The sequence below is a fragment of the Solenopsis invicta genome, chromosome 14 (genome assembly GCF_016802725.1).
Source record: "Solenopsis invicta isolate M01_SB chromosome 14, UNIL_Sinv_3.0, whole genome shotgun sequence".
NCBI lineage: Eukaryota > Metazoa > Arthropoda > Insecta > Hymenoptera > Formicidae > Solenopsis > Solenopsis invicta.
In genome coordinates, this window is record NC_052677.1 from 16964865 (window position 1) to 16979837 (window position 14973).

At 40.5% G+C, this 14973-nt stretch overlaps 2 protein-coding genes across 4 annotated transcripts in view; one reads left to right on the forward strand and one right to left on the reverse strand.

Moving 5' to 3' along the window:
* LOC105207662 overlaps positions 1 to 9951 on the forward strand; it is a 25836-nt gene extending 15885 nt beyond the window's left edge. For all 3 annotated transcript variants that reach the window (XM_039457560.1, XM_026132303.2, XM_026132304.2), the window contains 2 exons: positions 7157 to 8443; positions 8993 to 9951. In XM_039457560.1, coding sequence (XP_039313494.1) covers positions 7157 to 8443; positions 8993 to 9159 — 1454 coding nt within the window. In that variant the 3' untranslated portion in view covers positions 9160 to 9951. The remainder of the gene's footprint in view (positions 1 to 7156; positions 8444 to 8992) is intronic.
* LOC105207661 lies at positions 9603 to 13008 on the reverse strand. The gene is made up of 2 exons (XM_011177232.3): positions 11205 to 13008; positions 9603 to 10250 (listed from the first exon to the last, which is right to left on the reverse strand). The coding sequence occupies exons 1-2, from the start codon at positions 11409 to 11411 to the stop codon at positions 10029 to 10031; spliced, it is 429 nt and encodes a 142-aa protein (XP_011175534.2). The 5' UTR covers positions 11412 to 13008; the 3' UTR covers positions 9603 to 10028.
* Between the last annotated feature and the right edge of the window lie 1965 nt (positions 13009 to 14973).

A 14973-nucleotide genomic window follows, 5' to 3' on the forward strand; every position in this document is an offset into this window, starting at 1 on the left:
GCACGAGTCCGGGATTTGTGAGAAATTATTATAATTTGTTCGCTAGTAATAATTTACTTCGATGTGTCATCGCGCATTCAAATTCACATAACTTGAGATAACTTTCTTCCTTTCGTGTCTTTCTTCGCGCCGAGAGCGCGACGCGATTCTTTGTTACGCGATACGCGTCGTCTAATGATGCGGCAATTGTGCCGTTTAACTGGCTATTTCATGTGCCACCCATTAAACTATCTGCCGTGCGTATCGCATCTGCATGATAATCAAAACGATCGATTCCGCAAACGCGTTGTTTTCTTTTGAAGAATATGACGCAATTAACGCGATTACCGCAACGTGATGGCCACAATAATTTTCATCGCGCCAACAATCGTTGCATTCTTCGTTGGCGTTGTGCGATAGAGGTTTGATCTCCCGCGTAGCGCTGCCGCAGCCGCCATCCTCTCGGTTCTCACGCGGAAAGAACGGTTTTGCCAAAAGTATCTAAAAATTTAGTTGGATGCAAGATCTGAAAATGATTTTGTTCATTAGAAATAATTCTGTTGGACTTTTATACACTGCATTGGCCGCAGTTATGCGAGAAACATGCAATCCACAAAAGTAGAATTTTTGAATTAGTAATCGGTGAATAGCCCGTAGATTTTTCTACATTAAACGAAAAACAGATTCAAACTTAATAGGTATCTAAAATTAAGAAAAGAAACAGTTTTTACCTACATTTTTAAATGACATTAAATATTTGCATCTTTCTCGAAATGGATTTCGTGTAGCTTGGATGTTTCTTGTGATTAATTGTTAGAATGTTAAAATTTTTTGCAGCTCATCAACATCCGTGACAATTAGTTTGATCCGATAAAATTATTTTCAGATCTGCATGCAGCCGAATATTTAAATAAGTACTTCAACAAAATCGTTCTTTCCGTGTACAATTCGCGAAAAGACTCGATATTTGATTTAATACCAAATTAAATAATAAGTTTTATTAATCAATTTTTGAAAATAAAATTCTTTTACTATTTTTAGACTTTTGTGACGTCGATAGAACGTATACTGAGAGAAATTTTTGATGAGATAGACCAAACGTTAGTTAAACAGTGATCAAATGAATTTTGTAGTTATAGTTATTAAATATATAGTTGTTTTGACTAAACAATCTGTAGCCTTAACCAAACAATTGTTTTTATATAACTTATAACCAAATCCCTTATAGAAATGTAACACTGACAGTAATAAATTGTCGAATAATTTAAGTAATACGTTACTTATTTTAAGTAATTAAAAAGTACTGTTGTTAGTACTTGTAATAAGTAATATATTACTTTGTTAAATGCAATTAAGTTTTTGGTACCAGTAACTACAAAATTCATTTGATCACTATTTAATTAAACGTTTGATTAATATTTCTCTCATTGTCAGTGTAGATACAGCTCTACAATTTTTTCTACCACTCTGATTTCTCGAGGAAATTTATGAAAAATTACTGAATAAATAGTGTTGAATGATAACAACGACAGCAAAGTGTCAAGGTGTAAAATTTGTTGAAAGTGGCGGGAGAGCGTGCCGGTGTCAGACGATTATCTTATTTCTCGGAGATTCCGCAGAATCTCCAAGATACGTCCGAGAGTCATTCGGCGAGAGCGCGTTCCTTCGTGTGACACGGAGAATAAGGACGTTTGAATTACGCGGAGAGTTCAACCGTAAAAAAGCCCAGATTCCGAGCTGCGACCGACGACTTTTTCTCCTTGCGCGGAGAGCAAGGACGAGAGATCGCTCCGCGAGAGTGTCCCGCTATAAAAATATTTATGTGAATGGTAAAAGAATCGCGCATCTCTCCTCGCGACGAAGAGAAATTAAAGGAGTTAACTGTGAAGCGTGAAGACGAGATCGCCATAAAAAGATACGAAATTTTAACTTTCTTTGGACAGTTTTATACGATGCAATTAATTGAACGAGTTACTTGTTTTGCAAGTGACGTAAATCTATTTCTTCGTACGTACACGGGGAAAATTTTCATCTTAAACTTTACTCTCAAAATCGATGTCTTGGCTACGAAGAATTTTATTACAATTTCAACAAAACTAGAACATAACAGCGCGTGCTTCGATTATACATGTATATTATATAATTTCATATTATATCAAGAACAGATATATTAGAATTTTAGAAATGTAAGTTTACGTGATTACAATTTAATTAATTTCATTATTTATTTCAATCTTTACTTAAATACAAAAATATAAAGGAAACAAAACGAATATAAACAATATTTTCTAACAGAAACATTTGGCAATAATTAAATATCTTATTAGAAGAATTTTATTATAATTTTAATAAAATTGGACTGAGCCATTTTATATCAGAATGGTTTGATTAAATTTGAGAAAAATTTGACTAAATTCAATTAAAATTTTTCGAAATCCGTATTATCCTACTACCACAATTTTGAGGGTAAGTTCTAAGAGAGAATTCTCTCCGTGTGCGTCAGAAATCTTTCATAATCCATCGCGCATGTCGATTTTGAAAAGATTATGGATTTAGCGACTCGAAAGTGTCACCGAAAAAGTCTCTTCGGCGGACCGACTTTTTCGGTGACATTTTCGGACCAATAAGATAGGCGTATCGTGTGTCGTACAACGGGGAATATTTTTGGAATACTTTCAAACAATATTTTTCGACAGGCTAACTGTAAAAAAATATGTGAAAAATGGTTCGCGATCGAAAATCGTCGAGAGCTGCCTTGAGGGCGTAGGAAGCGCACGTCCGCGATATCCAACAGCGCGAGATGAAACGGGCTACCGCAAATGGGACGACGGCAATTGTATCAAAATGTTTCTTTTACAATTTTGTAGGAAATACCGTATCTCAGCGAAAGGGGGAAACGGGGAAAATACGAATGCCGCTGACGCTCTCTTGGAAATGGAAGTGACAGTGCGAGATTTTATACAATGGAAGTTTACACGTATACATGTATATGTAATATAAGTGGCACAAAAAGATATAAAAAAAAGAAAGAAATGCGTAATCACATCGATCAAAGTGATAGACAGTCTGCGCGAGTCTTCCATGTGGATAAAAGCAACGTATGAATGATAATACGTGCGAAAAGAGAGAAATATATTATCAAGTTGAATAAAAATCAAATAAGAGACGCGTGCGCGTGTGTGGTTTATTACTTGATATACGCTTCGCGTCTCTCGCGATATGGAGATAGTGACGATAGAGTGAATGCCGAAAGGAGGTTACAGGGGTAGAAAGAAGGGCCGGAGGGGGAGAAAGACGAAGGGAGAAAGACGCGCGGGATCACAGAGAGAGATAGAGAGAGAATTCAGAGGAGGGTTGCGGGGGCAGCGACGCACTCACGGCGAAGGGCGTAAAGCGCGGGGGTGGAGAACGAAGGGGGGAGGGAGGGAGGGAGGGTGGCGCAGGCCGAGGAGGCAGAGCAGCGCGAATGCAAATATTCGCAGCGACAGAGATTGAAACAATCCGCCAATTAGAATCGTCGACGCGAACGGGATTATGCAGATTCGCGCCGCCCGCCCGGTGGCGGACGGGACTGGCAGCTGCCGCAGCGCGGAGCGAGCTTAATTCAATCCGCCGAGTTGTCTTATGAATCGTAAACCGGCCTCTTCCCTCGCGCGCCGCGTGAAATCGAGATCGTCTCTCACCGCGACGGAAGCGACGACGGCGACGACGACGACGACGACGACGACGACGACGACGACGACGCGCCGCCGTCGCGATGATTCGCGCGCGCTCCGTCGCCTCGCGCTCTCGCTTTGAGCGGAATAATAATATAACGCCGTCCCGTAAAGTCCCTTTACGATCTTTGGAATAGCTCTCTAGCCGGTATCATTGTCCCTTAAACGAGTCTCCGCGCGAGGGAAAAAAAAAAATCGTCGCCGCCCCGGAGGAGCTCTTCTCGTCGCGGACTTCCGCCAGACGATTACGCCTCCCGCGCGTAATCGTCCTCCGGTAAAATCGAGAATACCCGAAAAGAACGAGATCTCGTTGCTCATTAGAAAAACGAACATTTTAATAACCTGAACCTTTACAATTTGGATTTGGACAATTTGAGATTTCTCTTTCTCTCTTTCTCTAAATCTTGTAAAGAGGGTGAAAATTGAGCTTGTGCAATTTTCGAACGATTCGTTACTTTAATAAAAATTCCCTCTTACGGAATGAAAAATTACTCCTTTAGAGTGAAATTTAAGCTGGTGCATTTTTTTTTCGAGTGATTTTCACCACTCTAACGAGAGTCAAAATTCCCATAGGGTGAAATCCACCCTCATACAGAGCGCAAGTCGAGCCCGTGCAATTTTCAAATGACTTTTCTCACTCTAGCGAGATTCGGCGAGTCGATTTAAAGCGGTTCGAGAAAATTTTTGATACGTAAAAAGGAAACTTGGTCTTGTCATCGCAACTTCGACGTGCCTCGCGCAATACGGACGGGAATTATGGCGGCGTCGGCAGCGGCGGCGACGGCAACGGGTATTTATCACGAAGAGTAAAACTGACAGCAGTCCATTTCCCGTTCGTCCTGCCTGTCTGGCTGAACATAATATCTCCTGACGAAACAACGTGGACGCCGTTTGTTTGGGAAACAATGGACCGAAACAATGCGCGATCCCTCTCTCTCCTTCTCTTTCTCTCTCCCTGTACGCGCGCGGATGGGATACAGATCTCTCTCTCTCTCTCTCTCTCTTTCTCTCTTTCTCTCTCTTTCTCTCTTTCTCTCTCTGCTTTCTACGCCCCGCTGCTCGTCCGCGTCTTTCCGCGTTGAAATCTTTTCAAGAACCGTGCTCTCTGCCACGAAGAAGAATTTCTTCGGTAACTATGGCCATCGCGCCGCGAGAGAGCTCATTTGTCGCGATTCGCATCACCATCCTCGTCTAGAAACGTAAAATTGAGAAGCCAAAATTCTCCTCGTGCTTTTGTCGCGTTTCAAAGGACGATATATCTTTTCCACTCGCGTGGACATTTCCTCTGTAGAAATCAACGGAAAGTGGTTACGCGATACACAACAAGGCTCGTATCGACATGTATATAAAATATCAATTCTACTGTGTGCGTCAAGAAAAATGAATACTTAATTTAGGTAATGGCTATCTTTAACAAAAGATATTTTCTTGATAAACGTCTTATCAGAAATTTTAGAGTAACTCGTTGTCATGTACTAAAAAAAAAAAAGAATTTACACCTTTTTTTAAGAATTTTGTAAAATTTTATCGAAGAAATGATCAAATCGGATATTTATTTTAACTTGGCATTCTTCAAGTATTAAATTGCTAGGATTCGAAATTTTGAGTAAGTTTGGTAAACTTAACATAAATTTGCAGATATATAAACTTATATAAAACATTCGAAACAAGTAAAAATATTTACTTACTAATTCAAGTAACTTATAGTATTTTTCTAGGTGTACATAGAATAATTTATTTTAAGAAAGACTTATTACTTCATAAATGTATTTTAAGATTATTATCAAGAAAATATTCTTTGCAAAGACAACCGTTATTTAAAAGAGGAAAAATTGAGTAATTTTTTTTTTTTTTTTTTTTTAATGATTTATAAGAATGATATATTTCTACGCTTCTCGTGATGCGACGACGCAAACGGCGAAATAACAATCCTTTCTTAATATATCTTTATAGTGCAAGGAAGTTTCCAAGTTTCCGGGACGACAAAATGATCGGCGGGTACCGACGTCAATTGAAATGTCTGCGTCAACGAACTTGCGCGAGAAATTCCCGATAACTTCGCGGAAATCCTCACACTCGGGCGAAAGCGAACGTGTACTTGACAGAAATTAGTATTCCTTAATGGACGACGCGATATCCGGGCTGGTTCATCCCGCCCCGCCGTAGATCCCGCTCTTCCTTGGTCTTAGACTTAAGGCCGGGAGCTATTCAATTAATTTCAGGAGACAATAGTAGCTCACTCCCACATCGGCGAATCGTGCCTGTACACACTCATTACATCGTCGAACCCGCGCCATCCCGCGTCGTTTGCAGAATATTCACGATCGCTCGGAAAAACACCGAAATGCGAATCCGTCCAAGCATCTTAACTTTTTTTATAAGTCTTTTACAAGTCGATGAGAATATTAATTCTTCATAGAGATAATTAAACGCCAAACTTGTGTAAAAAATAATAGAGCGAAAAGACTAGTTTTGCTGAAATCTAGTTAAATACCGAAAACAATTTTATTGGACTATCAAAACTGTGAAGGACGTTTGAGCGTGATGGGCAAGTGCTGCAGAAAGCTTCTTTGACATTTTAGCAATCGGCTTGAGCGTTCTGCGCAACTGTTTGAACGATTTAACAAAATTATTTTTAGATCTGTGTATCCAGCTGAATTTTTAGATACCTTTTAGATACCTTTTAGTAAAACCTTTTTGTCTCTGTAGAATTAAAGTTAGATCTGCTCACACAGCAGAGTCAACATCGATGAAAGATACGGCTCCAAAGGTTGCTGATGGAATTTAATTATATTCCACAAATTTACAATTTATATAAATATCCATGCATCGCGTGCATCGTAAATTTATGCATCGTCAATCCCTTCAATTTGCAGCGGCTAGATAGTAAAATGAAAAAGACACAGAGGTGGCAAGGTGGCGATAATAAGTCAATCTCAATTAATCCGATGACGATTTGAATACTTGAAAATGACGAATCTACTCAGAAAAAGAATTAGCATCAAATCAACATGTTCATTGTTTCATATATAAGCAAGAATATCAGATTTTCTTCAAAGAATTTACAATCTTAATCAAACATAACTTGCCAGCATGAACAAATTTTGTTTCTTTGTTTAAGATTATTAAATTCTTCCAAAAAGATTTTATACTCTGGTTATATATGAAACGATGAATCCAAATTCCTAAATCTGAATCAGTGAAATCTTACTGATTCGCAATGCAATACATATACTGTGGTCATCAGTGACTATTCATTGCTTTTCATTGATTCTGATTAAGAAGGTGAACTCTTACTAACCGGAATCAGTGAATTGTCACTGAAAGACAGTGCATATATCACTGATTGATGTAGTTTATAAATATACCACTGCAATCAGACTATTCGCTGTCTTTCAGTGAATAACATACTTATTCCGATTTAGACAGCAAAGACTATTCCATTTCTTTTATCGAAATAGGCGGCGAAATGACGACGACTACGGGCGACCCGTCGACCCTGAAGACACCGGCTTCCCTGTCGGGAGGTGATCTCGTTTCTCGGCTGCTGGCGGCTACTCCTCCGTATCTGTACAACGTGCCACTGACGCCTCACAGCTTCTTCTTCAGCGAGATGTTACGCTCCTTCGTGCAGGCCAAGACGGAGGCATCGTCGGCTGGCGGCGGCGGCGGCGGCGGCGGCGGTGGTAGCGGCGGCGGCGGCAATAGCGTTGCGACTAACGCGCCGCGACGCCGTAAGCGATCCTGGCGAGACGCCCGGGACAGACCGCTGGAGCTGACGACGAAGGAGCGGCCGCATCATCATCATCATCATCACTATCATCAGCATTCGGACAAGTACTATCACTCCACGTCGCAGCAGCAACCTCCTCAGGTACCGCCGGAGACCCGTCTGGAGAACGATGGCAAGCGTTCCGACGCCTATCTCGACACGCTGGAGAACAAGGTCGGCGCGATATTCGAGCAGAAGCCGAACTTCGGCGGCGACATTCTCAAGCCCATCGACGAGAACAAGACCGAGTTCCCGCGGCAGCACGGTAAGAACTTCTTCGACGAACGACCGCGGCACTTCGAGCAGGCCCAGCCGCCGGAGAACGGCTTTCCCGGGGGAGAAACGCCGCGGAAGATCAAGCCGGAGGATTCGCAGCAGCTGGACCGCATCGGCGGTAGGAATTACGAGGACCGCTCGAAAAACATCGCGTCCGGTCAGGAGGTGGTGTCCCCTCTGCAACTGTCGGACCAGAAGAAGTTGGACTTCTCGCGAGCGGGCCCCTTCTTGCCCGGGATGCCGGGTAGAGGATGCGAGGGCGTGCTCCAGGGCGTGAAGGGCTTCGCTCTGCCCGGCGGCGTATCCAGCCCGGCGGAATTTCTACCAGGACCCCTGTGGTATCCGCCGTACCCGATGCCGCAGTCCTACCCCGGCATCGATCCCCTGCACTTCTTCATAGACTTGCGCGTCTCCGGCCACATTTGGGATCGCAAGCACGCGAACGAGCGGCAGCTGTCCTTCAAGAGCAAGCACTGCTCGGCCTTCAGCGTGCCGCAGTCTAAGGAGTGCGGTAATCGGCCATTGAATCTCACCCGCGACGAGGCCGTGACGTCAAAGAGTTCGGAGGCGGAAAACACGCGGGGCACCAACTATATCCTGAAGCATCTCATGAAGACGTACCAGGAGATACAGCGGATGAAGACCTCCAGGATCGACGCGTCGATGGAGAACGAGGAGAATTCGAAGGAAACGCAGCAAGGTAGAGTACATTTGCATTCTTATCTTTCTCTTTTTTTTCTCGAATTATTGCTGCTGTTTTTCTCCATCTTTTCGCGCGAATTTGATTAAGATCGAGATCAGTCTATTTTATATCCCTTGGTGAAAAAAAATCCTACAAAATTAGCAAATAAATAAGATGTGGATGATAAAAATGAAATAAACATTTTTATATTATGATGTAATCATAATTATAGTAAATATAGTAATTATTTTTTAAATACTCTATTCATGTAATAATAATAACTACTAGCTCTAATTTGAATGATAAAATAACTCTGAACATATATAGGCACCAAAAATAACTATCAATTATATAGTCAGGTGGTAATTGCAATCTCTCATTGTGCTAGAATGCCAACATTTTTTGTAGCCTGAATTGTTCATCACATTTGAATATTCTTCATAATTATTTATGATGGTCCAGGAAAATTCTTTTCAGACTTGCAGCTAATTAAATTTTTAGATACTTTAGCAAAACCGTTCTTTTTTCGTACGCTCGCGAAAAAAACATTCGTGATGGTTTTTCAAGTTGGCGAAGACACGACGAAGGTAGAGGACAGCGGCAGTACGGCGACAAATTCCGAGGAGGAGAGGAAGGACCTGCGGGCTCTGATCGGTCTCGAATTAGTGGTGGACTACGTGAAGGAGCCGAAGGACGACTCGTCGACCGAGCAAACGTCGCAAGTAACGGAATAAACTTATCAGTAACGAAGGCGATTTGTGCGAAAGAGATGCGCGCCGGACGGTCCTTCCACTTTAATCACTAAAAAATAGTCGTAGTGTTGTTATTCGCATTCATTCTCGTGTAACACCTCCGAAACTGCACTCGCGATAATATTCTTTCGCCGTATAATGTAAGTATACCTCAGGCAAGGTAGGACTCGTCAGACCGTGCACAAGACTGACACTTGTTTCATACGTGCGAGGCGTGTGATACATCTTCATACGGCCGCGACGCGACGATTCCTAAAGTATTTCGCTTTAAGCGCTGTTTTTTTTTTCGCGGATATGTTTTCCTTTCTGTCAACGCCTTTCATAGTCTTTAAATCTCATAGAGTGAAACGTCACTCTAAAAGAGTAAAAATTGAGCTCGTGCAATTTTCAAATGATTCTTTACTTTACGAAATTTAGAGGATATCTTTAATAGACACTTGTCATTATTTATTGAAGACGTTTGTAAAACTTTATCGCACTCTTACATTTTCCAAATATATTACGCCCGTCGCACGTCTAGAACAGAATTGTCTTCCCTGATTTGATCCCGTATATTCCGAATGATCGAGAAAAAAGAAAGCTACGAATCAACTTTGGGCGAGAATCAAGAGAATCGCATATTGAAGATCTTGCCGGAGTGAAGTAGCTCCGATGCGAATTCGACATGTGATATGCACTGTAAATATTATTATAGCAATCCCGATGTATCTATATGTATCGATAGAAAGTACTCGTTGTTGTAAGTTGAACGTAATAAAAGCAATTGCGATTTAACTGTATAAAGTTCGTTTCTTATCAGAGCTCGCGCTTCCCTCGCGCGGATCAATGAAAGTTTAATTTTAACGCGCGAGTTACGCGCTATCGTGATTAGCTATGACGCGAAGCTCCAAGATCACTTCGCCCTTATTGTTGCCGTTCAGCTTCATCAATTTCCGGCCTGCTTGCGGAATGAGGATGACGTCGTCGAGACCGCCTCCTCTTCTGGTGGCCGGTTCGGTCAATCTGTAGTACGGTCGATCCGCGTCTCTGTTCAGCTCGACGTACGACTTTTCCGGTGCGACGAGAGTGTACACCTGATCAAGTCGACGTAATATTGTTAAATTTACTCATATCCTGATAAGTACTAGCGATGTATGAACTATTCGAAGCGAACCAGGTGAATCTCGTGTATTGACAATCTTACAAAGTTATATTTAAAATGATTTTATGTCATACAACCAGTATTATTATTTTTATCATATAGAAATCATTTGTTATTATTTATATTAATATTCAACTTGGTAATTATGCTAATTAAAAGTTATGTTTCCACCGATTCGATTCAAATTTGAATCAGAATAAAGAAGTGAAATTCGATTCGAATAGATTCGGAAAATTCTGATTCGCCCATCTCTAATAAATATACATATAGGATTGACTTCTTATACGGAAATCACAACGAAGATATAAAAAATATTAAGACTTTGTAATCTTTCTAGAATCACTGCACCGATCAGTCGCTAAACAGTCACCAGTAAACGACTGTTAAAGAAAAAATATTAAAATAATGAAGACTTCAAATCAAATTGCAAATTAATAGATACTTTTTAGATCTAATTTTCATACAGATTTAATTAAAATATTATTCTATTACTTGAAAATGTAATTTATAATTAAACTATTTTATTTCGTTCATTGACCGATGATCTTATATTCTTTTATTTGTTTTAGATAGAACAGCTTCCAGCTTCTAAACGTCCCAGCGATCCAGCGAACGAAAATGAATTCCAATGAATTGAAAATCGCAAATTCAGTTTAATTTATCCGAGTTCGAGCTTTAGAGTTCCGAAGTAATTTTTGGATTCAAATAGATTCAAATGGATTAAAATGCGAAATGCGCTATTCATCATGTTGAATCGATATTATTTTTGGATTCGGAAAAGCGCGAATTCGAAAATGAATTCATTTCTATCCATTTTAATTCATTTTCGTTTGTTGGGTCATTGAAATGTCACTCGAAGTCATTTAACTGGAGTTACTTTACTGACCTTTCTGGTTGGAGGTAGGACATTCCCGTTTCCGAGGGGATCTCCCGCGGAGAAAGCCAGATCCAGATCGCGAGAGGCCTGCTGTTCCGCGATCGGATAGATCGCGTCACTGTTTCGCCCATCGTCTAAACTCTCTGCCAGGTAGTAAACTCTGCCATCGGCACAGGTCGCGACGGAGACGGCGATCACGAAGAGAATAGCGTTCATTGTATCCGACAGCAATTTTCGACTCGAGGAAGCGACGCACGAAGGATCCGCGAAGATAATGGAACGAAAGTTTTCAGAGCACGCTGACAGATGCTGCACTCGCTAATCCGCGGATAAGACGATTATTGCGTCGTCGCGCGTAGAAACAATTAATTAAACATGCGTGACGTTCTTGTGAGGATGGGATTAAAATGTTTCCGTTCGCGCCGATGACACTCGTCGACTCTACGTGATAAACAATTTCAAAAGCGAGAGAACACTGCTGCAGTTGAACACTTGTCTAAAATTATCTGGATAAGGTAAATTACACGTAAACGCATCTTGGATAAGATAAAGATTATTTAATTCTTCTTATAGATAAAATCACACAACATTTTACTTACATTGTGAAAAATACGCAACAAAATTTAATGTAATGTAACGGCGCGCTTATTTGTTACGAAAAGCGGCAGAAAAAAAATACGATACTTCAACAGGTGATAGCATGAATCATTTTGGATAAAGAGCGATCGTTCTCCAATGTATCGATGCTGAAGCAGGCTTCTCGAACGTCTCGTAGATTCCGCGAGGAAATAACTTGCGTTATGTTTCTCTTCCGGGACGTTTCGAATCGTTCTACGTGAAGCGGTTCGCGTCATCCTCCGCTCCTTAAAGGGTTGAAGGACGTTACGCAATCGTGCGTTATTGGGGCGCGAGGAGAGATTAAAAAACGACTTTTTTCCGGGAGGATCGCTTCCACTGCGACCGAGGTGGTTGCATCGTTCGGGCCCCGGGTTCTGAATAATGCATGAAATTTGTTCCCCGGAATCGAATCGAATCGCGCCTCGTCACCGGCGCGACGGCACGACGACAAGAGAGCGGGCATAAATCTAAATAATTTCAACCCTCGAATTTTTATTATTCCTATGACTATACGACGGCACGCAAACACACCGGGCAGCCGTATGCACGAACGCACGCACGCACACATGGTCCACCTTGTGCCTCGTGGCCCCGTTGAATATGCATGCGCCGCCGTGCTTTCCGCACTTGGCCGGGAGTGTCAGACCTTTGTGCAACTACCCCGCTGCGGCCTATGCACACCGCGCTTCTTGCACCGACTCGCACAGCCTCGTACATACTCGTTAGCATTTGCCGTTACATCGTGCAGACAAGGGCGATGTAATGCGACGAGGGTTTATCAATTTCGACGACGGTTTATCCACCAACGGTGTTTTGCAGGATTTAAAAAATGCATTTAATGTCATATGTCGTGTTCGAGGATCGATATCACGTCGGAGATACATGCGTCACACGTTTTTACACACGGAAGAACATCAGTTTTACCGCTGAGAAAAGCGATCACTCAATTTACTTTTCTACTTTTAAAGGGAAAAGGTAGATTAAAAGATCTAAAAATAGTTGTTCTTTGAGAATCTTTTCAGAAAAAAATAATGAATAAAAAGGAAAGAGTTTTTGTTTATTAAATATTATACTTTCTATCATATTAAGAAATTTTTTATGCAGATTTATTATAAATAATAGCTGCAACAATGCAGATCATGATTTTCAAAGCACATTTTGAATATAAATTTGATGATTTTAATAAACTTATAATTTTTAAACATATAAATTTATAAAATACTTAACAAAAGTAATACTTATTTAATTCAAATAATTTACAGTTTATTTATGTGTGTATAGATATAAAAAAAAACCAAGTATTAAACGGATCATTAATAAATGAGCGAAATCTCGCGCGATGATACTCCACTCAGAATTTTTAATGAAGGATGCGAATTGCATGTTTCATCACGATTTATCAATACACGCGATTATCGTTAGATCTCCCTCTCGATGTAATACGAATACCATTGAAAAGCGACGAAAGCGCGACGCGATATCTTCGTTCAAAGGAAAATCTAATATCTGAATTTTTGAACGGAGAAAAGTTAGTCATTACTCACTCGGCGGATCGCGATAAATCACAGAAGGAATTAACGAGCGGCGAAGATGACACTCGGTCCCCACCCCGTCTCGCGTCTTCTTCCTTCGCCGTTTCCAGCCCCACCGGTGAAATATGGCCAGCAACTTTTCTCATACTTGAGAGTTTTCCTGAACGGCGCTCAGCGTCCCGCCGTTCTGAAGAACGACGAGAACGAGGGTAGGGGGAAGTTATCAAGTGCTCGCGGGATGAGTGCTATAACGTAACACTGCGAGGGGAGGAAAAGAGCGATACACCTCTTCCTCCTAATGTTGGTGTAAAGAACGATCGGAGAGGACTTGCCAACAAGATCGTCATCTTCCCTCTCGTGATTATCTCGTTCGAAAATTACACTGGCAGACAAAAAAATTTCGATCAACATTTAATCAGGTGTTTCTTACAATTTTTTAACTGAAACCGAATCTAATTTTTTAGAAAAATGCAATGAAATGCTTTTTTGGGACTTTTCAATCTCATTTTTCTCACAAATCCGACGTGATCAAACATTTTTACTTACGGATTCAGTGTGTTAAAAACTAATATATAAGAAACGCTGATTAATTACTTGATAAAAATTATTTTCTTCGACCAGATTATCTGCACTGAAATCGAAGGAAAATGTGTACCGTGTACACGTAAAAATGATTAAACGTACATGTCTCTTCACAATCGATAATTTCAAAGAATTTTTAAAAATGTCTGAATGCTTAAAACTGATAAGGATTGAAATAATTTGTGATCTAGAATAAATTAGCTATCAATCTCGTAAACTTTTATTTTTTTCGTAATACTGCGCAATTCTGTCAACTATTCTTAATCTAACTGCAAGACGTATGTCTCGCATAACAATTTTATTTAATTATAGTACAGAATTCCTACTACTTAAAATTTACACATGACTAATCTTTACAATCTCTACTGAGATTTTTGTCTCAACAATTCAAGTGATATATTTGAAAGATATATCATGTTGGTTATATACAGAAGCATGTTCCGTCGATGCAGTTTATAGAAACAATGGCGCGTTTTTACGAATTAAATGCCGTTCCGACGAATCATTAAAACTGGGTCAAATTAAATTTACATCAGACTACGCATTGGAAATTGAGGATTACAAAATGGAGATTAAAATTCAATCACCCAGGAAATAATGCTTTATATATAATTATATGTAATTGTAATAGGAACGGGTGAGGCTATCAATCCCTGTTACCTTTTTTTTTGTTCTGGAAGTGAAAATTTTCAAAAAGACTCGGGGATCCCAATCTCCGAAGTGTGTGGAATTCGGCTACGGAAGTACAATGCAGCCGCCTGCCCGCTGCAACTACCCCGCTTCCCTTCCCCATTCAACTCTGAAGAAGCTGTCTTAAAACGTGACATCACGGGCCACTTCCGTTACCTAAATCTAAATAGTTTCTTTGTGGGATTACGAATTAAATTTGTATGCGGAATGTATCGGTTTGAACTTGCCTGTCACTTACGAGTTCGTCGCTCTCACACGAAGTCACACGACATTCTTAATTATATTAATATGTAAAATTTTATATATAAAATATACCCACATTTTCTTTCTCTTGTACAATCTCTGTCCTATGCATA

What these genes read in the sequence shown, in the direction of transcription:
- LOC105207661 (XM_011177232.3), bottom strand. Translation starts at nt 11,411, where the DNA reads ATGAACGCTATTCTCTTCGTGATCGCCGTCTCCGTCGCGACCTGTGCC. An exon ending in TCCTACCTCCAACCAGAAAG is followed by an intron (nt 10,251 to 11,204) that starts GTCAGTAAAGTA and finishes CGACTTGATCAG; the next exon opens with GTGTACACTCTCGTCGCACC.